The sequence below is a fragment of the Canis aureus genome, chromosome 22 (assembly GCF_053574225.1).
Source record: "Canis aureus isolate CA01 chromosome 22, VMU_Caureus_v.1.0, whole genome shotgun sequence".
Lineage (NCBI taxonomy): Eukaryota > Metazoa > Chordata > Mammalia > Carnivora > Canidae > Canis > Canis aureus.
The window spans coordinates 35,378,590-35,403,029 of NC_135632.1; the positions used below are offsets into that span (position 1 = coordinate 35,378,590).

Here is a 24,440-nt window from a genome sequence, read left to right on the forward strand (position 1 = left end):
TGCTAGATGTCAGATTTCATGAATTGGATGCTGCCTTCTCCAGGTCCCCAGCGTGAGAAGCTCTGTTTTTATTCTGAACCTGATTGCGTAGGAAGCAGCTCATAATTAAGTGGCTCTTTCTCTCCTCTAACATTTCCACATGGACTGCCACACAGATGAGAGGTGAAAAAGTCTGCCCTGCTAAGGGGAAGGTGGCTCATCCTCAGGACTCCAGCACACCCTTCACCTGCCATCCTGTAGTCCCCTCCCCACGCCCCCTGGTGCCCAGGGCTTAGGTTCTTGAGAAGCTTCTATGTGTTTTCAGCCCTCTGGCCCCCCCCCCTTTTTTTTAATTTATTTTTTATTGGTGTTCAATTTGCCAACATATAGAATAACACCCAGTGCTCATCCCATCAAGTGCCCCCCTCAGTGCCTGTCACCCAGTCACCCCCACCCCCCACCAACCTCCCTTTCTACCGCCCCTTGTTCGTTTCCCAGAGTTAGGAGTCTCTCATGTTCTGTCTCCCTCTCTGATATTTCCCACTCATTTTCTCTCCTTTCCCCTTTATTCCCTTTCACTATTTTTTATATTCTCCAAATGAATGAGACCATATAATGTTTGTGCTTCTCCAATTGACTTATTTCACTCAGCATAATACCCTCCAGTTCCATCCACATTGAAGCAAATGGTGGGTATTTGTCATTTCTAATGGCTGAGGAATATTCCATTGTATACATAAACCACATCTTCTTTATCCATTCATCTTTCGATGAACACTGAGGCTCCTTCCACAGTTTGGCTATTGTGGACATTGCTGCTAGAAACATCGGGGTGCAAGTGTCCTGCCGTTTCACTACATCTGTATCTTTGGGGTAAATCCCCAGCAGTGCAATTGCTTGGTCCTAGGGCAGGTCTATTTTTAACTCTTTGAGGAACTTCCTCTGGCCCTTCACTGAACAAACATGTCCCGAGCACCTCCTCTGTCATTGGCCTAAGACAGCTCTGGGGATGCCCACAGCTGAGACACTCAGATGGTCCAGAGGCCTATCACATATGGGAGTGTGGCTCTGCTCCATCTAGCCCTTTCATCTGTGACTATAGGAATTGCCTAAGTGGAAAGAAAGAAAAGGAAAAGAAAGCCTGGGTGTGGGGTGGTGGTGAAGGGACCATGTACTTGTGTTTAGACCAAGTATTACTAAATCAGGGAATCAGGGCGACCAGTCGGCCTCACCACCCCTCCTGTTATCACCTCCTGAGATTCTGTGCAAAGCAAAAAAAAAAAAAAACAACAGGTTGAGTAAAAATAACACATTCTCTCCTGACCAAAATTTTTTGAGCTAAACATGTATAGGAATTGATTAATACAATAGCCTTTCAGTCACAATTCCTGAAACCATCCTGTAGACAATGAAATTTGTAAAAATATGTCAATATTGTGTTGGCCTATTTTTTTTTAATTGTGCAAGCATTTAGAGGAGACAATATGGGATTTTATATTATCTTTTTCTGGGAATGGCTGTCTCTTTTCTATTTAACTTTATTAGCTTTACCTGGATTGATTCTTACCTTATTTATTTATTTATTTACTTTTTACTTATCTTAACGTGGCTGGTTGGTTCACTGAGATGGAATAAATGCTAAGATGGAGAATACCAATTCAGTTTTACTTAAACTGACATATAATGTCTGAGCCAGGAGATAAGGGAAGCCTTACTGCATCTTGCAGACAATTAAATGAGTTTGGAAAGTTTTATTTGGTTAGTTGTTGACAAGAGCTAAGTCCCTGGGTAGCTGTTAATTTTTCCGGGTGATTCCCAAAAGAAAAACAAGCCAACTCAAGGCTACACATTTCTCTGTGCAATTTCAATGAACTACACAGTATGGAAAAGATAAAACCATAGATCTCAGTTCTGATTCCTTTTTTTTTTTTTTTTGCTTTGTTTTGTGTGTTTTTTTTTTTTTTTACTATGAAAAGAAAGTGTTTTGTTTTGTTTTGTTTTGTTTTCACATTTGAGAAAAGCCTATGTTTACCTGGAAAGATAAAGGGCGCAGGTGGAGAACAGGAAGAGGCAAGAACATTTCTAGACGAGATGCAACCCATTGATCTGACCTGGGCTGCCTCTTTCATCCACCGGCATAATTAGGTAAACAGGAGACAGCCTACCTGATGATCCTCCTGTTAGAATTATTGCCATCGACAGTATCCAGGCAAGTTCTTTGTATGACTTTGTTGTTCTATGAATACTGGTTTGTTTTTCCATTCTGTCATCTTCTTTAGGGAAAACTTAAATGGTTGATGTTTTTGGTTTTCTTAAAAAATACGTATCACAGGATAAAATAAATGAGGAAATTTGTATCTTCGCTGATCCCCAGGCGGTCTGAGAAGATGAAATTTGAAACTGTACATTAGAGAGCCTCACAAAATGAAGAATCTAAATCTGAAATCAAGGGCAAATTACATGAAGATTGGGATGATTTATACATCACTTAGTTTCTGCTAACAGATCAGAGGGGCAGCAGTTCTACTTGCTTTGATAAGACAGCAGTTCTAGAAAGGAACATCTAAGGTTCTAGAAGGAAGGATAAGTACAAATAAATTCTCTATTCACCTTTAATTGAAATCAGAGCCCAGTGTTAGCCTCAGATCATCAGCCTAGATTATTTGGTGAGAATGTCTGAGGTTCCAGGTCTGGGCAGGCTCATTAAGGGGTTAATGGGCAAAATGGAAGGGAAGCCTCTGGGTTCTGCCCTTCAGGACAGTGTATAGGAGAGTGGGTTCCATTGGTTGGAAATCTTTTGCAGACCAAACAACAGGTGCGAACCTCAGAGTGTCTGCATGCCGGTTCTAGCTCCTGAATTAATAAAATGTTATTTATTTCAGTTCTGTTTCATCACGATTGCTAAGACATGACATTTCAATTCTTCACTGAACCTCTAGAAACTTTGCTTCCTTTGTAGTTGTTTCTTTGATGTTTACCTTTGTGTTTTCCGGATAGCTTCTGAGAGCCTGAGAGATCTAGCAAGTACTAGAATGGCTACTCACATATGCCCAGAACTACCACACAGGCTCTGTGTCCAGGATATGTTTAAAACAAAAAAATCAGTCAACAAAGAGAAATAACTGACATCTGTTGTGCACCAACTATGTGCCATGTAGGTAGTTCACTAAATAATATCACTTTATCCTTATTGAAAATAGAAGCAGTAAATACTTTTGTTAACTTCATTTGCAGAGTGGGAAACAGAGGCAAGGAAACTGGGGTTCAGACTGAGCCCTTGCTCCTAACCACTGGCTGCACTAATAGAGCACTGACTTCATGCTGGCCATTGTGATAGGCACTAGGAATATATAAGCCAACAATATTAAAATGTGTTATTCACATTTGACCTAGGAATTGAATGGATATCTTCCATCTATGTATCAGTTTTTCTGGATTGCTTGGAGGTTACCATAACAATATCGAATATCATTGGCTATTATAGTTAGCAAATATAATTACATAATTTGATTTCTATTGATAATGTAACTGCTGGTATTCTTTAGCTTTGAGTAATTATAACATTCTTGAATGATGTCACTATGATACTTTTATTAAGAAGCATACTCTTCTATTAGTTAGTATATATATATATATATACATTAAGCAAATATCAATCAGTTGTCATAAGAAACATGTATATTAACTTTTTAATTATTAAAATAGTCATATGTATCAGCTGACTTTTAGCTAACAAGCACCCCCAAACTCTATGTCATTTGTGTTACTTACAAATTCATGGGAAGCTGAATGGTTTTCCTGGTCTTAGCTGGGTTCTCCTATGAGTCTGTGGTCAGCTGCAGGTCAGAGAAGTTGACTCTGTTGATCTAGGATGGAAGTGTGGACAGGTGTAGGCTATAGTGACCCAACTAGGACAACTGCCCCTCCCCTTCTTTATCCAATTGCTTATCATCCAGCAGACTAGGAAAGGATTGTTCACATGGTGGCTTGAGGTGGTGGAGGGTTCCAAGAGCAAAAGAAGGAGCATGCATGGCTTTTTGGAGAGGCATAGGCTTGGAACTGGCATAATGTCACTTTTGGCTTCTCTGTGGTCAAAAGAAGTTCTGAGGCTAGCCTAGATTCAAGGAGGGGGGAAATAGATTTCATTTTTATTTTATCTTATTTTATTTTACATAGAGAGAGAGAGAGAGAGAGTGTGTGTATTTAGGAGGAGGGAAGGGAGAGAGAGAATCTCAAGCAGACTCTGCACTGAGTGCAAAGCCCAACATTGGGCTCAGTCTCACAACCCTGAGATCATGACCCGAGCCAAAATCAAGAGTTAGAGGCTTAACCAACTAAGCTGCCGAGGTGCTCCTAGACTCCACTTCTTGATGGGAGTAATTTAAGGTTATCTTGCAAAAGGACATGGATAATACAGGATGGGGAATAATGGAAATTGTTTTTGAAAACAGCCTACCACAGCATATGAAATTAAGTATTATAATGCACATTTTATAGATGAAAAAAATTGAGGCCCAGTGTTAAGTAATATGCCCTAAAAAAACAAACTGATAAATAGTAAGTTGCTAGCACTAATTCATAACTAGTAAGTGGTTGAATGACAAAATTAGGCAAACTTAGGCATATATAACTCCACAGCCCTTTCTTTGACCATGCCATTAGGTTTTCAAGGTCTTCAAGGATCACGATATTAAATGATCTTATCAAAAATGAAAATGGCACCTGAGGATAAGGAAATAGAGTATACAATTCAAAGATAATAATAACCCATTCATTTTCATTTACTTAAAGACATGAATAGTTTTAATCAAGGGGAATTTCTTTAATTAACTAAAACCATCCTAGTGATAGTTATGGATTATTAATTTTTATTAGCTGGCATTGACTCTTTCTCTGTAGTAATATTATACAGCCTGAGACAGATCAAGTGCAAATGCAATTCTTGTTTGCACAACTTGTCACCACATACCCCTCCAAATATTCAGGGTATGAACCCTCCTAGGGCAAAATTTCTCTCCATCATCAAAGTAAAGTGTTTTGTCCAGTGCTTTGCACATAGTCGATGTCCAAGAAATGTTAGCCACCATCGGAGTTATTCCCTTATTACATTAAGGATAGGGTCACACTTTGGCCCTACACTCTCCTAGCAGAGAGAAGACAAATTGTAAGATGATGATGGTGATGATAGTAACAAAAATAGTTGTCGTAGAAAGGACAGTAATAGTAAACTCGCATGGAGACTTTATCACGTAACAGAAGCTTTTCTAAGTGTTTTATATGTGTTAATCCTTATGAAACTCCTTTGAGAGAGAGCCTATAACCCCATGTTCAACTGACAAGACTGGCATAAAGAAGGTACATAATTTGTAAGTGGCTAAGCCATGATCTCTGTGCAACCTAATTAAAACCAGGTCCACACTACAGGTATCATCTGCTGGTGTGCCAGTCCTCTGGTAGTCTTGGGGTACATGAAATACAATTTTAAAGAATTGTTTCTCATTTCACCTTGGGTTTCTATTTTGTGTCACTGAAAGGAGTTAAGCCATTCTTTAATGAGTATCCCTAAATCTCTCCTGCTTTATCAGGAAGGGCTTTCTTTTCTCTTGAAGTTCTTTTGTTATTGTTTATTTTAGAAGTATAGAATCTCCTGTCCAAATTTTCATTTGAGAAGCTGGAAATTTTCTTGCAAGTTGAAAGATTGGAACACTTTTATATTCATCACTTTCCATTTGCCAGTTGTTAAACTTTTGCCACTTTGTCTCTATCTTTCCACATAAAAACATAGTTTTATTTTCCCTGGGTATTTTGAAAGTTGCAGTTGTCATGACACTTTACCCCCAAATACTTCAGTATGTGCCTCTTAAGAACAAGGAGTCTCCCCTTCCTACTTACATTATAAAAAGCCTAAGAAATTTTTATTTGATACAATAATATCAAATATAGAGTTCGTATTCAAAATTTTTCCCTAATTATCCCAATAATCTCTTTCCTAGCATTTTTTTCACAGTGTTTTGCATTCCTTTAGTTGTCATATGTCTTTTTTATTTAATCAGTGATAGTTCTACAGACTATTTTTGGGTTTGTTTGTTTTTGTGTGTGTGTGTGTGTATGTGTTTTTGTTGTTGTTGTTTTGATTCCTTTCAGTGACTGAAAAGTTCTGATCAGTCACCTTGCCAAAGTATCTCAAGTTCTGGATTGGTCAAATCTTTCCCTCTTGATTAGATGCAGGTTAAATATATTTTGACATAAATACTCTTATAGGTTATGTGAGAATCATATCCTAGTCTGTTATGCTTAGGAAAAAGACATGGATGTCTCTGGAAAAAGAATGATCTGATATTTTAGGAAAACAGCCAAATACTGAAACCCACAATAGAGTGTAATCTTTAAATGGCTATTGATAGTTCTGAAGCACATTTCAAATATTTTATTTTGTCCTCATAACTATGAGACCAATGAGGTGGATGTTATTGATTATTCTAGGACAATATAGGCTTAGAAGTATGTGTGATTTGCTAAATTCCCAGAATTCATTCCTCAGAAGCTGAGCTTTGAATCCAGTTTCTAGATCTTGGTTTGGATCTCCATCCTGTACTTTTCCCACCAAGTCAATGGATAAGGTTAAGCAAAACAAGGTTTTTTAAAAAATGGTTAACAGTCACCCATCCTATTCAGAAATGCAACTGAATTCACCATAAGTTAGTGTTTTCTAAAAGCAGCTTTCAGGTTGGCTCAGGACCCTGGTGAGTTTTAGGGAGCCTACATTTATGTAGATTATGTGTTAAGAGCTTGCAAAGCACTCACTGTTAAATGTCATAGGCACTTGCTGAGAAGTAATAATAGAGAATCGGAAAGAAACTGAGATGGATGGGTTCCCACTCAATCTCCCTATAAACTTGCAGCATGTTGAATAATAAATACAGATGTTTGCAAAGACATAGTCTCATCTTTCTTTATTCTGTGTTTAGTCCCACAGAGAAAGAGATACTAGGTCCAAGAAAAAAAAAGAAGTGGTTTTTGTTTGTGTATTTCTTTGTTTTTCTCTGTTTTTCCAATGGGTTTAAAGATAGGAAGAATTTTTTAAATCCAACCTGGAGATCCATGGGCATTAGATCATGTAGAAAGGAGGCAATGTGTTCATAAGAGTTGGCATTTTTTCTCCTTTTCCCCAATAAATTGAGGGTTTGCTTAAAGAAATTATTTTGTGAAAGAAATTCAAAAGAAGAAAAGCAGTGCCTGAACTACCGAGATCTGGGACAGATGGATATCATATCATTTTGATAAAAGTTTTGTATGAGTAGCCTTTAAGAGATTCTTATAGGAAAAGAAATTTCTCTTCTTGTTCTTGACTTTCCCAGAGTTTGTAGGAAGCTGTTAACAGAGGACTGATTTGGCATTTAAAACTCAGTACTTGTGTTTACAGACTCCAGATCAAAATGGGGCTGGCGAGTAGAGGAGATATAGAAACCAATGAGTGTTGACTGGGATCTACTATGCAGGCCATCTAGGATCCAAGTTCTGTCCTTCTGCTAACCAGCTGTGTCTCCATTCGTTGAGTTCCTCAATTGTGCTAAAATAGGACCAATGATGTTTATCATGTGTATCCAAAAGGGCTACTTAGAGTTAATTACATGAGAACATATCCATGGACTTGCCCCACAAGCATCTAATGTAATAGAGTTCACACATGCAAGGCAAATATAATTTTAGAGCTTTTGGTTTAGAATTATAGGGGGGGGGTTCTCAATGCTTCTAGGTTCATTTGGCTGGTCTGTTAATTAAATTGGCAGAAGACAAATTAATAGAAAACCAAATTTAATTACATACAGCAAGCCCCACAAAGACAATGAGAGACCCCCTAACAGGCAGTGGAGGTGTGGTGTGCCATTCTGAGCTAAAATGAAGGGGATGGGGGTCTGAGGCTTCTAAGGGAAGGAAGACCATTCACAGAAAGATGGGAAGAATGAATGTTTAGTAAACCTAATTTGTGGTGCCATGCAGAGACAATGGGACAAAGGAAGGAAGTTGAACAAACAGGCCCTGTCCATCTCCACGAATCATCATTCTTTTTCCAGAGACATCCATGTCTTTTTCCTAAGCATAACAGACTAGGATATGATTCTCACATAACCTATAAGAGTATTTAATTCAATACTCAAAATATATTTAACCTGCATCTAATCAAGAGGGAAAGATTTGACCAATCCAGAACTTGAGATACTTTGGCAAGGTGACTGATCAGAACTTTTCAGTCACTGAAAGGAATCAAAACAACAACAACAAAAAGTACCCTTTGTACTTACCTCTGGTGGTAGCTCTCTTCCTAAACCAGGCCCTGGTAGCTCTCTTCCTAAACCTGGCCCATCTGAACTCTTAGAGGCAGTTGAGAGGGAAGTATAAAGCTCTTTCTGAGTCTTTTAGGACTGGATTGTCTTCAGCTCAAAATAATCATCATGCCAGAGTGGTGCTCTCTGGGGAGACTTGTTCTGAACCCCTTCAGAACGATATGTCAGCTTCTCTCCATCCCTCCTCTCATCCTGCTAGTCTTCCTTTTCAGTAATACTTCCCCAGTGTAAAATGCATTGTGGTCCTTGCTTCTCATCTTCATGGAATCAGTTGAGAAGGAGGGGACAAAAGTATGGTAGTTTATCTGTAAAGAGGTGTGTGGTGCCATGTTTGACTACATGAGCTCTGAAGGCCAAAGGACTTGAGTTCAGACTGTGCCTCTTCTACTCAACATCTATAACAAGTAGTCAAGTTACATCACCTCTTTATGTTTCAACTTGCTCATCTGGGCAAGGGTTGTAATTGCTACCTGTCATGATGGTACTGAGGATTATATAAGGTGACATATGAATAAAATGCAACTCACTTTCTGCTTCCAACCATTCGTTTAATCTCTGTTTGGTACTGAGGATTATACAAGGTGACATATGAATAAAATGCAACTCACTTTCTGCTTCCAACCCTTCGTTTAATCTCTGTTTGTGCAGGTGACCATCTTCCTCTAGTCTCTCAAGAACACATCAGTCAGCCCCATGATTTTGTCCAATCTCAGATAATAGTCACAAACTCAATTAACTTAAATCAAAGTAAAAATTAAATATGAGAATGTAAATGTCTAGTTCAAGAGATTAGCCAATACTCTGAATTTCCTTTAATATTCAGCCATTCTCCCCTTTTCTGTGTTTCAGGCATACAGGAAAGGGAAAGAGTATGGTGGGTAGCTGGATTTCTCCTCTCTGCCCCTCTCCCCCACCCCTTTCCCAGGCCTTCAGCAGAACTGGGTTTCAGCTGCTCTTCTCAGAGGCTCACTAGAAGGTAGAGTGAGGCAAACCTGGTGCTTCTCTCTAAGGGCTCTTTCATGCCCCCTCCCCAACCATATGGCTCCCCTGACCCCTGTGGTGGATATATTCCAGATGATCACTCCCTGCAAATCTAAGCATCTACCTTTCAGTTTCTTGTTGCTTAGGTCCCCCTGCCCTACCAAGGAATCCCATGGGACCATGAACAGGAACCTGAGATGCTTTTCACTGGGGATCTCCTTCCTCAGGTGGCCATATCTGACTCATAGGAAATAGTTTTCTATCCCTTTTCTGGCAAACTCTGGGAGTGCAGGTTCACCCTCACATCAAAATATCACTTTGCCACCAAATAATGGGTCAACCTTGTTCTTATTCTAGTACATTCTGCACTATACCCCAGTTCCAGGAATCCTGTAATAACTCTCTCCTCTCTTTGGGGCAGTGATAGGATAGGTGCCTCCTGATGATAGGTGCCTTCTGATGCCTTTTACCCTCAAAGTGGGCAAAGACATACATGTTAGACTCACAGAACATTGTCAGCTAATCTCCACATGGCAACTTGACCCCTCACTTTGGAATTCTATGTCCATTTAATCAGGGATCTGGTCAGAACTTCAATTTTATCATCTATTATTCATGCTAGATGAGTTCATCTTTTAATAAATACCTGGCATGTAATAAATGCTGAGTAAACAATAGCTATTGTATGATGTAATGAGAATGGATCCTAATTATTTCAATAAATATTTATTAAATTCTACCCATGGGCAATAAGAGAATATAAAAATGGGTGAGACATTGATCCTACCCTCTGAAAACTCCTGGGCTGGTAGCAAAGATAAACAGATCTCTTTAATTACAAAAGCAATAGTTTCAGGATTTCAGGAGCTCCTGACTTTAAAAATTATGGGTCTGCAAGCAGATTAAACTCCTTCTAAATATAAGGATCCTCAGTTCCTCCTATATCCATCAGCCTTATCAGTTCATATCCTTAACTAAAGGATGATAGCACCTAAATGACTCCTGGGCCAGATCTTCATTGGCAGGAAAGCGATTCCAAGCTATAGAGGTCTTTAGCTGGGACCCCTTCTGATAAATCTCATATTTGTTGAACAAAGTGCTGTTCATCATCAACTTTGCAATTACTGATCCCTGTTTATTGAGCTCAGGTTTCTGTGCCTGTGTGAGGAAGTGCAGTGGGACAAAGGATTGGGAAAGGGGATTGTTATAAACAACAGGGGGTCATTAGAGCTTTTCAAGCAGTGGAAATCCATGGTCTGATGGTTACTTTAACCTGGCTTTGAAAGGAGGATAGAAGCCACACATGGGCAGTCCAGAAAGGATGCTTTTGCTTCCTTTCGGAGCAAGAGGCTGGAAGTTTGAACAGGAAAGAGGCAGTGGGGACCCAAAACACGAGAGCGGGGGAAGGAAGATGGAAATGGAAACTATTCTCAACAAATCAGGAGGGAAGAACAGGTGGTTTATAGGAGAGGAGGAAGGTAGTTGGGTGGGGATGAAGGGTGAAAATGATTTTACTTTTAGGCATGCCCAGTTTGAAGCCTGGGTGGACTTTTTGTGGCAAGAGGTGGTTGTGAATGCAAAGGTAGAACAAAAGTTCATGAAGAACTCCATGCTAAACAGGCGAATTAAGATGTTGTCTCCATGAGCATGATTTCAAAGAGCAGCAGTAGAGAAAAGTGTCTATACAGTTCATTCACCTAAATTATTCAGATCCCAATGGCCTCTAATTTTTTTGGCCTGGAATTATACTCATGGATGTCTTATACAACCCATACTTAGTCTTTGGAAAACCTGGCAGATAAAGAAATCCTTATATCATTTCTATAATAGGTTATAAAGCTAATTTTAGGAATATTCCATTGAGAATATCATACAGTCAAACTGTAGTCTTTGCGGAAGTAAATGGAAATCCAAATGAGAACAAGCAAAGGCCATGTTCTCCAAGCTTTCTATAGTAAGGGAGCCAGCCACCATCCCTTGCATTTGGCAGAGGAGACTCACAGACAGGGGAGTGGAAAAGCTTGATGGTGGGGAAAATGAAAGGCTTCGGAAGTGCTGATTGGTGGCTCTTGGCTGGCTTGGGGAAAGCTGGAGTCAGGCTAGCTAGAGCCAGAGCATCATATGTGATTACTGAGGGAAGCAGATATGGCTTTCCCTGGTTAGTCCTAAATGGAAATTAGGAATGAAAATTAGGGAAGCTGGCAGTTATTGATCTGAGTTGGGACAATTGCCACAGAGGTTGTAGTTTGGCTCCCTGGACTGGTTGCAGCAAGTTGTGACTTTGAGTTCTATTTCAAGTTATATGGTCTCACTGTTGTCCCTCTACATATTGAGTCTCTCCAGTTGAAACACGTTCCACTTTTTAAAATGTATTGTCTTGTTATTTGCACAACCTTCTTGGCCACCATGGTCCAAATATCTTGTGCACTCAAAAGTTACCTTCTGGGACATTATGTTCAGATTGGTTTGTCGGTTAATCCCTGGTCCTCCTGTATTAACTTTTTAAAAAATGTTTATGTAAGCAAAAACACACAAAACACCTTTATACAATAGAAAGTTAAATTCATCAGAAGGGTATAAAATCAAAAGACAGTTTCTTCTCTCCCCCTATCAGCCCCCCAGTTCTGGTCCTTAGTTAACCACTATTAATAGTTTCTTATACATTTTCTTCCATATAGATCTTTTCAAAAGTGATCTATACAGGGCACCTGGGTGACTGAGTCAGTTAAGCATTTGCCTTCAGTTCAGGTCATGATCCTGGAGTCCCAGGATCGAGCCCCATGTCAGGCTCCCTGCCCCGTGGGGAGTCTACTTTTCCCTCTCCCTTTGCCCCTCTCTCTGCTCCTTCTCCCTCTCTCTCTTTCTTTCAAATAAGTAAAATCTAAAAAAAAAAAAAAAAATGATCCATGCATATGTAAACATATAAATGCTATACCTGTACTTGCACATTTACTTCCCCCTTTTCAAAATTTTACACAAATAGGATAATGCTAGAAGAACTTCTTTTTCCAAGCTGCTTTTTGAGGTCATCTTTGGAGATCTTCACATCAGTATAATTCAGTCTCACTTATTCTTGTATTTTAAAATTTGAATAGATACTCCTAAATTGCTCATACAAAAAGAGTGCCCTAAGTATCTCCTCATCGGGTGTTTGAGAGTGCTTTGTTTTTATGCCTTCACTGAAAGTAGATATTCTTCCTCATTTTAACCAAGATGTTAGGTACTTTAACTTGAATCTATTTTACTGCCAGTGAGATCAAGGACCTTTTCATATGATTTATTGGTCATTTGTCTACATTATTTTTCTGTCCATTTTTCTGTTAGATCAGTTTCTTATCCCTTTGCAAGAATTTCTTGTATATTAAAGAAATCAATCCTTTATTTTATCATCAGTCCTTTTATTTTGTGTATTGTCTTACTTTTTTGCCATATGGAAGTTTTAATTTCAAGTCCTTAAAATTTATGAGGTTTGGTATTTTTCTCAGTGATTTGAATTTTACTTCCCAAATCGAAAGGCCTGTGTTGCAATGTTGTGCTTTTTAATCAAATCCTTTTTGGGAGCAGAGTTGCATGGAATGGAATCAGGACAAATCGGTGTATCTGGTATTTCTTCCTGAGTTGGTGGACTCACTTATCTCAGAAGAGTTCATGAAAGCTTTGGGTTAGAAGCCCTGAGTGTCCCTGAGTGGCCCCTACTGATGAGAAGAAAGGAACAGGAAGCAAAGATAGAGTTGTTAATCAACCACTGAAAGATCTGTCTTCTCAGGCAGTCCACTGAATGCACTTGTTTTTTTCTTTTGGAAAACAGCACTTGATAGTTGCCACCCAATCCAGGCATTAATTGCTATAACGCAGATACCTGTATAACAGGGAAATGTGAGCAAGTCATGGGTCTGGGGATAAAGTGACCCTCTTTGGGAGCACATCTCATACCTAAATACCACAACGCAAATACTGTAGCTTCCTGCCCCAGACATATTTGAATGGAAGGAGGGAAAGAGGATAGGGTAGTGTAAGAGTTGAGAAGTACAGAGTGGGGAGTCAAGAGATAGAAAAAAGTGCTGTTTAATTTGCTTTGTCCCTTTTCTGGTATGGTTCCTTATTGGGAGGACAGGCAGTGGATGCTGCTTTTATTCTTACCATCACCAGTGTGATCCAGCCCTTCTTTGTGTTCTACATACCCTTTTGGAAGTTAGAAAGGAGGCACTTGATTTTTCCAACAGGATAGTTTGTTCACTACTTTGCATTTGTGGGCAGACCTGACTGAAACAGAACAGGAGGGAGTTTGGGGTTTAGAATGTTTGTTTCAGAGTTAGGTGCTATTTAGCTTTATACTATGCTGGGTGGTAACTGATGTCAGAAGAATACCACCATTTATCCTATGAGGCACGTCTCCTCATGTCTTTCTTTTCCAAGAACCTGTGTTGACCTAGCCCGCAGTTTTTTGTTTTTTGGTTTTTTTTTTTTTTTAGATTTTATTTATTTATTCATGAAAGACAGAGAAAGAGAGAGGCAGAGACACAGGCAGAGGGAGAAACAGGCTCCATGCAGGGAGCCTGACATGGGACTCAATCCTGGGTCTCCAGGATCACACCGTGGGCCAAAGGTGGCACTAAACCGCTAAACCACCCGGGCTCCCCTATCCCACAATTTAAGACAATATCAAGCTGGTAATCCCTTTGGAAAATAGTATTTCAGCATAATAGGGTGGAGAGGCAGTCCTTCCATCCTCCCAGCTACAGATGACCTTGACTCAATAACTTTGGTTCTTGCTGTCTGCTTCCTAGACATCCAAGGGCTCAGTTCTCTACTTCTTGCATCTCTTCTTACTTCGTCCTGGCTGAGTATGGAGGCTCTGGAGGCTGAGGCATAGCAGCCCAATCATCTAGCCAGTCCCAGAGCTTTTATTTCTCTTTTAATCAAATACCATAGAAAGAAAATGATATGCTTAGTTTGAGTCCAACTTCTCTGAATGCAAGATATTTTGCATTTGTGTTCCTAACAGGCATTCTCCTCAGTGTATAGGTGGATCATTTGGGCATGAAGGATCCCATCTCAAAAAGAGAACTCAAGATGTATCCTAATCATTTCTTGGCTTGAGCCAAATCCATGACCATGGACTGATCATTCTGGAGAAACCAAGGTTATGTCTATGTCTCAAGGAGCCTACCAAAGAAAAGTTCCATTCTTTCTTCCATCAACTAAGAGCCTACCTTCATTATTTTTTCCAAAGACCACATGTCAACATGTAAAACCAATGAACATTGGATGAGCCAATGTTTATATTAAAAATAAAAATAATCACCATAGGGAAGAAAAAGCACAGCTAGATTCTTCAATATTTTATTAGGTCATTCATACAATAGATATTTATTTAGCCCTTACTACATGCCAAGAACTATGGTAGCATTTAAAAATGCATCTAGTATAATAATAGTAACTGAAGCCAACAAGTATTGAACTCTTACTACGTTTTAGGCATTGGAATAAATGCTTTATGTGGATCATCTCATATAATTTTCAAATCAACTCTGTAATTGGGTTCTTTTATAATTTCTATACAAAGATAAGGAAAAGGAGGTTCAGAGAGGTTAAATGACTTGCCCAGGAGCCTATTACTAACAAGGATTAAAGCTGGGAGGCAAAACAGTGTACTTTTCACTTTTTAATTGTTTGCTGTTGTTTCTACATGAGGCAGAAGCAAGACCCTGCCCTCTTGAAACTTGTAGTCTAAATTGGTGAACACTTTTCATCAGATAGACTCTGAATCCATCTCTGGAGGAAGGTGGAGTATCCTCCAGAGAAGGCTTACCACTTTTCAGAAGGATCTAGGCTGGTGGTACATACCCAATTGATGGGAGTTGATTGATTACATAGACTCTTTATTTTCTCCAATTATATCCATGTCTCCCATTTCCTGTGTCCTTCTCGTGTTCTCATCCTAGCATCCTTTGCCTTATCCTTCTGCCACCCTCTTTCTTCTCTGAGTGTCTTCACCTCCACACCTGTTTATTTTTCCTCTCTTCCATCTAGACAGTCACTAGAGTCCCCAAATGTCATGCAATGCAGTTTTGAAGGAAAACATGGAAGGGAGGGAAACTCACTGCAAATGAAATGAGCTATTGATGCATGACTTAAGAAGCCTAGGGGTCCTTCTTTAGCATTCTCTGGCATTTAAGGGACTCAGGATTCCAAAAGCACATCCACTCCATTCTGCTGGTGCTAATCTCATTTTTTCCATGATTAACAACCCCGTTCATTATGTTTTCAGCTCACATTAATCTTCTCTTCTGTGAGTTTGGTAACATTTGGAGTCATTTCCCTCTGTATTTATCCATCTGGGATCTTTAGAAAAGATAAGTTTGCAGAGAGTCATTTGTTGCTCATGCAGAAAGTCATTTGTTGCTCACTGAAATGAGAGGAAGGTACATTCTCCTTGTTTCTCAAATCCTGAGAGAGGACCCTCTGAAGTCAGACATGGAGCCCCATTGAAGTCCATAGGGTACTCCATTTGGGTTTGAGCTGCAATGTAACAGCATCAGAAATCACAACAAGCAATGCTTCCTGGATTCTGACTGACTGTTCTCACAGAGCGGATGATATGGGGAGAGATCTGTGGGAGTAGTGGAGAGAATTAGGAGATTAATAAATCAGAACAAAGCCTTTGACCTGAATCCTGTCTCTACACTTACAAGCTATTTGACCTCAGACGAATGACATAATCTGTTCAAAATCTACTCACTTCCTCAGTGAACTGGTCCTAATTTTTGCCATTTTGGAAGCTCTGTCCAACAATATATTATATATATTTATAATTATGTAAATTATAAATAATTTACTATTTATATATACGATTGGAGAGAAAAAAATAGGCTATTGGGAAGGTCTTAGAGGCCAATATATTTAAGTTCTTATATCTTATAAAGTCTTGAAGGGGTGCCTGAGTGGCTCAGTCAGTTCAGCATCAGACTCTTCCTTTCAGCAGTCATGGTCTCAAGGTTGTGAGATCAAGTCCCATGTTGGGCTCTGTGCTCAGCACAGTCTTCTTGGTATTCTCTTCCTTTTCCTCCCCCTTCCTCTCTGCTCCTCTTCCCTCTTGCTCTCTCTCTTTCTCTCAAATAAAAGATTTTATCTCAATATTTCAAAAAATCTCAAATATCATATTTATTTATTTTACAGAGAGAGAGAGAGAGAGAGAGCACATGAGCACCAGAGAACACAAGCAAGGGGAACAGCAGAAGGAGAGGGAGAGGGAGAAGCAGACTCCCCACTGAGCAGGAAGCTGATGTGGGGCTTGATCCCAGGACCCTGAGACTATGACCTGAGCTGAAGGCAGATGTTTAACCAACTGAGCCACCCAGGCACCCCTAAATAAAATCTTAAAAATGAATAAATAAATGAGTAAAAATAAAAAGTCCTGGAGGTGTGTATCATATCTAAAGATCTACTGGGGAGAATATAGTTTGTTTAGAAAACAGAGAATCGGGGAGACAGCTCTTTTGGAGATTCTGTTCTCTCAGTCCCTAACAATAGTCTGTTGTGAAAGTTGGAATGCATTTATTCATTTCTTAATTCAAGTAAGATGTTTCTTTAGAGAAAATATTCCAACTGGACATCCATTCAAAAGCCATGACAATTATTGCTATCTATGGTCATTAACCATGAAATATTGGTGTTATTTCTCATTGCTGCTCAAGAGCAGGTCTAAATTGCATTAATGCATCTGTTACTGTAGAAAGAAGGGAGGGTCTAATTAGACTTTATTGCTGTCTAATTTAGAAGGGGTTCAGGATGTTGAAAGGACCAGTAGAGATGAGAGAAATCTGGACTGTTTGCTGTAATTCTGTACAACTAAAACCAAGGCAACATAATTCGGAAATGTTGTCATATACTGACAGTCCTTTTGCCCAACACCTGGGATTTGAGCATGAGACTCCCATTATGCAGATAACTCCCAGTGCTGTTGGTGAAAATTAACTACACAACCAACTCTCCTACCCACGTAGAATGCCAGACGCCTGAGAGCACTTTTAATTGCAATGTACCTCCCTCTGCAAAAGAGCTAATTGCATCTGTTTCCCTTTCCTTTAGGTACCCAAGCAAGGACAGGAATAATGAAGAGACACGTGTGTTAGTTGCAACCTTCTGAACCAAGCAAGAAGGAAATCAACAGTGTGGACACGCTGGAACCGTTGGCACGCTTGCTTGTTGGAGTGAATGAGGAATGGGCTTGTGATTATGCTGACATTCCAGCATGAATCTGGTAGACCTGTGGTTAACCCGTTCCCTCTCCATGTGTCTCCTCCTACAAAGTTTTGTTCTTATGATACTGTGCTTTCATTCTGCCAGTATGTGTCCCAAGGGCTGTCTCTGTTCTTCCTCTGGGGGTTTAAATGTCACCTGTAGCAATGCAAATCTCAAGGAAATACCTAGAGATCTTCCTCCTGAAACAGTCTTATTGTATCTGGACTCCAATCAGATCACATCTATCCCCAATGAGATTTTTAAGGACCTCCATCAACTAAGAGTTCTCAACTTGTCCAAAAATGGCATTGAGTTTATCGATGAGCATGCCTTCAAAGGAGTAGCTGAAACCTTGCAGACTCTGGACTTGTCTGACAACCGGATTCAAAGCGTGCACAAAAATGCCTTCAATAACCTGAAGGCCAGGGCCAGAATTGCCAACAATCCCTGGCACTGCGACTGTACTCTCCAGCAAGTTCTGAGGAGCATGGCATCCAACCATGAGACAGCCCATAATGTGATCTGTAAGACTTCTGTGTTGGATGAACACGCCGGGAGACCATTCCTCAATGCTGCCAATGATGCTGACCTTTGTAACCTCCCGAAAAAGACTACCGATTATGCCATGCTGGTCACCATGTTTGGCTGGTTCACCATGGTGATCTCCTATGTGGTGTATTATGTGAGGCAAAACCAGGAGGATGCCCGGAGACACCTTGAATACTTGAAATCCCTGCCAAGCAGGCAGAAGAAAGCGGATGAGCCCGATGACATTAGCACTGTGGTATAGAGTCTGGACAGACTGACACCGAGAAACAGATTCGTTTGCCGTTGCAATAGAATAAGTGGTTTACTTCTCCCATCCATTGTAAACATTTAAAACTTTGTATCTCCATTTCTTTTGAATTATGCCACTGTTGAACTTTTAACAAACATGATGACGTAACAACTCATTTTAGTTTAGGTGACCCACCCCTGAAATGTACCCCCAGTGGTATAACCTGAGTAAGCTACTATCTGAACATAAGTTAGATCCATCTCACTATTTAATAATGAAATTTATTTTTTTAATTTAAAATCAAATAAAAGCTTAACTTTGAACCATGAAAAACAGAGTGACTCATTGGTTCAGAAAACGGTACGGCCATTCCATTGCTTTCGAGAGAAATAGGCAACCTTTATGAACCTAAAGAACTATCATAATGAAAGATGTGTTATTAAGCCCTACTGTACACTGGGGAGCCATAGCTGAATTATCAACCAAGGAAAGTATCTATCAGACTTTAAAGTACTGAGCCTTAGCAAACCTGAGCAATAATACACAGTGTGGCATCCTGCAGAGGCTTCAGTTGAGATGCTGCTAGGTGTTTGCTGTCCAAAAGTTGGTGTGTTTAGCTATTGTGTTATAAATACTTAAATATAAACATATTTATAAGATAACAGCAAAGCACACTACTTTTATTCTACACTGGAAAAATGGAAAAAAAAACCCAAAACATATTCTATCCTCAAGGTTGCCTTTTGGTGGGCAGGGGTATGTGGCGAACATAGAAATAGTTATGCTGAAAAAGAAGGTTCTAACAGTAGTGTAGCATCAACTGTGTGGAAGGCATTTTATAAAATTATTATGTCTTTCAACCCTCACTATGAAAGGAGAACGTGACAACTGGCCGATTTAGAGGAAACTACAGGTGGAAGGAGTTCAATGGCCTACCAAGTAGAAAGTACTAGAACTTGAATTTGAACCAAGTCTTTCTTTCTCCGAAGGCTGAGATCTTCTCATTATGTACCTACTGGGTTGGTCTATAGAGGTATGATTTAGATGCTAAAAAATGTCACCATGTTAAGTGTACAGTTTCATAAGTTTTGACAAATGTATATACCTATATATCAAGATATGGTGTCCCTGCTACTGTTCGGAGATAGGAGAAAGCTCATTTCGTTCTTGGAGTAAGGAATTGTGGGGTTTTTGTTTGTTTGTTTGTTTTTGAGGTGACATTACAGATAACCCTTGGAACTTGGATGAGATCTCATCAGAGAGTGATATAGGCAAGGAAGGTAGATGGAGCAAAGACGGAAAAGCATAGGGTGGTATGTAGGATGATTCTATAGAAGTTTGTGTAGAGGAGCAATGAGAGACCAAGCTGGAGCCATATTAAGGGGAATCTCAATTCTTGGGAGTAAAGATAATTAATAGAATTTATAGAGCACTCACAAAACACCAAGTATTTTCTTTGGGTTGTATTAATAAATACACCTATTAATTAATAATTAATTATTAGTGAATGAGGGATCAGAGACACAGGAATTTCAGTAATTAATTCAGGATCCTAGACCATATAAAGGAGTACAGTAGGTACTGAAATCCAGTCGGTCAATTTTAGAACTTACGCAACTCTTAACCACTATACAGCACTGCTTTACAATCAAATACTTTAATACAAAAGTTGCTAGTTCCCAGACCAGGAGGTTTTCAGATTCCTAAGTGATGGTCTCTAACAACGTAACAGCAAAAGTAGTCCTTTGCAGGGCTTAAGTAGGAAGGATGGGTCCTTCGCAATTTTGACCCACAGAGCCTTCTCCAACCCGTGTTGGGTTGTCTTTCGGCCTCCAGGAATCATATTTCTGCCCTTGGAAAGCACAATGGTATCCATCCATATCAATGGTCTCTTAAAAGGTTATTGGCATGGACCATGAGGGTCGGCCAATCCAAGACCTGCAGTAGAACATTCAGCAACGTGGCCAGCCTACACTTGGCAGATACCCCAGGGCAACGGGATTGGCCTCGTCAGCAAGTCAGAGATGTGAAATTCAGAATATGGGCTCTAGCACTTCTGCATCCCAGTGAGAAAGAAGCCAGACTGTCTGATTTTGCTAACTGGGTTTGAACGCCTTCCAGAGAAATTGGAGCTTTGCTGAAGATTTAACGCCCCCTGGAGGACAACATTTTAATATATCTCTGTAAGTATTGCCACAGAGAGATGCCTAACTGAATGTATCTTTTTATTCGCCTAAAGAATAGGAAAGTCCAGGCATTGCTAAAATAATCCTTTAAAAAATCAATTGCGTTTATTTCAGTGTATGAGTCATTCATTCTAGAAAAGCGTTCGCAAATCACATAATCCATTTCAGGTTGCTTCTTCCAAAGTAGCCTTTATATTCATACTAATAAGAGTTGTTTTTGTTTTTGTTTTTGTTTTCCTAATGGCCAATTGCATTAGTCAAGTGAAAGCACCTATAAAAAAATCTCTGAAGAGTGTTGTGTTATGGTCACATACTGGTTCAGAGGTGGCAATGTCAATTTCCCATTTTTGAGTTTGTAACTCTCTGCAGACAAAGAGGTAAGAAGTGCATCCTAGGGTAATAATCATTCCCCTGCCTACATTCTATGTGTAGATTTTCTGTTAATAGTTCTGTGAGTGCGAGTGCTTTAAAAAAACGACAACTTGGGCAGCCCCGGTGGCCCAGTGGTTTAGAGCTGCCTTCGGCCAGGGGTGTGATCCTGGAGACCCGGGATCGAGTCTCGCATCGGGCTCCCTGCATGGAGCCTGCTTCTCCCTCTGCCTGTGTCTCTGCCTCTCTCTCTCTCTCTCTCTCTCTCTCTCTCTCTGTGTGTGTGTGTCTGTCATGAATAAATAAATAAAATCTTAAAAAAAAAACAACCCGACAACTTTAAGTTAGGTTGCCATGAATTGGAGTGGTTAGGCCATTGGAGGAGAAAATTAATTCTTTAACAAACAAACAAATAACAGCCTATCAGGCTCCTTCATGACCAGAAGTGGAAGGAAACACACTTCTCATCAGCTTGTAGGGATGTTCTGCCTACTGGACCAACAGCACACAATGCCAAGAAGTGGCTTCCTAAGGCCCACAGCTGGCTATTCAGAAAAAGCCCCAAAATACCCACAGTGGTTTTGATCCAGTATGCTATTTAAGTTTCTGACCCTGCTACGTATCTATATACTTGGAGAGCCACCTATTTTGGAACTGTAAGATTTTTTAGATTCACTATCATCCTATTATCCGAGGCGTGTATGTGCCATTTTGCCTTTTAAATATTTTAAATAACAGCTTCTCTGTTCAACCCCCTCCTTTGGCATCCCTCTGCCAATCTCAGCCTCTTCCGTTCAAAAACACCTGGGAAATTTGGTCTAATCATTGACAATGTGCTTATCTCTGAAGCAAGACAAATCATAAAACATGCCAGCCCAACTGGAACATTTTTAAGAAAGTGATAAAAAGTTATGTAATGGAAGCTTTGACTTTCAAGAACACTTTGGCAGATCGTAATGCACTGACATACAAATTCTGCTAGGTACGTGTTGTTCTTTTTTACGTCCTTTGATGATTACCCACAATGATTCTTGTTCTGACATCAACAAGCATAAGGCAGTATGAGATGTGGGTAGGTTTTCCTTATTGGCTCGAGACTCAATTCATTCAGTAAGTTCTCTCATCTATCTGGCACAGCTAGAGAATGGAAAATTCTGCCTAATGAAATGTCCAGGTTACTAGAAATAGGCGAACTCCTAAAATCTCCTAAAATCTCGGGGCTGGAAGAGTCCTAGAGATGATCTCACCCATTGATTTCACAGGTGCTGAAATGGAAACCTGTCAGCCCTGGACATTTGCGTGCATGTGCCCATATTCTCCACCCAACGTCCTTCACAGGACGCCACCTGCCTCTCCTGCTGCGTTGTTCCCCGGTCTTCAAAGAAACAGGCAGTGTAACAATAGATGCCATGAAAATGTCCCGGCTATCAGCAGCAGTGTCTTTGAGGATTCAGAAGGCACTTGAGGTTCTTACGTTGTCACAGAGTTGTCATGAAGAATATCTGTGATTCTAAAAAGCTTCTTGCTCCCTCAATATAGGATGAGATCATCTGTTTTCCTTTCACAAACAGCCCCCAGATAACATGCTCAACACTCTGCAAGATCTGGCTTCTCAGGGGAAAGATGGAGAAAATGATTTGGTGCAGCTTCCTAGGGAGGGAAGGTTGATTAGCATATTTCCTTGAGTAACAGCATAACCCCCCAAGAGCAGTGAAGTGCAGACCTGCTGTCAGGAGCATAAGTCTTTACCTTTACCTGATATTCTTCTCCAATTCCAGAGCTCTCATCAACCTGGCTTCCCAAAGTGATGTCATTGATTCCTCAGGTTGGTTGATCTGACCCAGACAAAGCAGACTAAAGGCAAACTCATTTACCACACATTTGTAAACACCTTCCCCAACCCTTTTCCAAATCCAAATAGGTGAATCAGGACTTAGGAAAAAGGAAGACCTGAATTTATCATTTGCCCACACACTCTTATGGATGGTCCCAGATGCACCAAATGAATTAGTGGGTCATGTGGATCTGGCAGGCAGCAATTCTTAAAGTCTAGGACTTCTTTCTACCAGCTCAGGGAAATCATTATCTTGAGGCCACAAAACAGACATAGAGTCTAACAGTATCACGGGGGGGGGGAGGGGGGGGATACAGTAAAAGAAAACCCACCCCTACTTTATGCTTCTAACTTATTTAACATTAAAAGAACCAGAAGCTAAAATGAATTATTTAAGTGTGTGTGTGTGTGTGTGTGCGTGCGCACATCCATGTGTGCATTGAGATAATATGGTGGGGAACTGGGTCTTGAAAGCATCAGGAAAACAGGTAGTGAGAGCACTAAAAACGAAATCTTTCAGTAATCTAATCTAGTAATGCCCAAGGTTTGGGATTTCCAGAGAAATTATCAGATGTATTTTGAAGGCTGTCCCCAGGTCCAGAGAAAACATGCACACTTGTCACTAATGGCAACTGAGTTGATCAGGTTTGAGAGCTGTGCTCAAATGTTCTGCATTTTGCTCACTATTTTCAAAAAAGAATCAATGTATTTACTTTCTTTGCCTATAGATATATGATCAACTAACTGACCAAAGTTTGCTGAATCTGACCTTAAAAGCTAGGCCTGAATACACTGTGGGTCGGTCTGGGTTGGGACCAAAATTCTTTTTTTTTTTTTTCCTCTTATATTACATTTACTTTTTTCTTCCAAGAAGAGTTTGCAAAATGGAAGGCAATTTAAAATCTGGCTGTTGGTCTAAAGATTAACAAGCCATCTGTTGAGCTAATGGCATTGATTGTTGAAGAGATTTTAAAATAAAATGGCCCACAGGGACTGGGATGGGGCCAGGCTAATTTACACAAATCCAGCTTCCTTGGGCTTGTCCACATTCCTTCTGGAAGAAAGATATATGAAAGATGCTGGTTGCTCTCAAAGTCTTTCATCCTCACAGACTGTCTTGCCAATTCCCTGGCTGCAGTGACAAGGGGAGAATGTAAAATGAAGAACGAAAGAGAAAAACCAGGGAGAGCACTACCTGAATGAAGGACCTGGGGGAGCAAACAGAACTGACCTAAACTGACATTCTCAGCACTTAGCCATTCACAAGACCTCCTAGCTTCCCCTTAAAACCTGAACTGAAGAATCCCTGCACACATAAGTCACAGATAAAGAGCCTTTTATCAAATAAACCCCCTTTCCCTAACAACAGTTATCATTTACCTGGCATGGGACCAGGCTTCATTTCTACCTTCCCTTCGTCTTACGACAGCCCTGCCAAGTAGGTATTATCATTGTTCCCATTTTACTGATGAAGAAACTGAGATTCTGAATGTATTCCTCCCAAATCCCCACAGCAAACACCCAGTATCAAACAAGGTCCAGCTATCTGCAAAGTCCTTCGCTTCACCTAAGCCACACCACCTGGTTACATATCATCCTTTAGTTTTATGAAGTCTTGTCTTAAGCCCCATGGTACTACATGAGGAAAAGAGAGGGCAAGTCATTTTTCTTAATTTGCACAGGAGAGAAAGGCGCCAAAGAAGCGGCAGGCCTTAGCTCACTCA

General features: G+C 40.1%; 1 protein-coding gene across 6 annotated transcripts in view; it reads left to right on the forward strand.

Moving 5' to 3' along the window:
• The window catches only part of LRRC3B (leucine rich repeat containing 3B), an 85,607-nt gene extending 66,947 nt beyond the window's left edge, over positions 1 to 18,660 (forward strand). For all 6 annotated transcript variants that reach the window (XM_077865452.1, XM_077865451.1, XM_077865450.1 and 3 more), the window contains one exon: positions 17,397 to 18,660. In XM_077865452.1, the coding sequence (XP_077721578.1) occupies positions 17,560 to 18,339 (780 nt within the window). In that variant the 5' untranslated portion in view covers positions 17,397 to 17,559 and the 3' untranslated portion in view covers positions 18,340 to 18,660. The remainder of the gene's footprint in view (positions 1 to 17,396) is intronic.
• Positions 18,661 to 24,440: the final 5,780 nt, after the last annotated feature.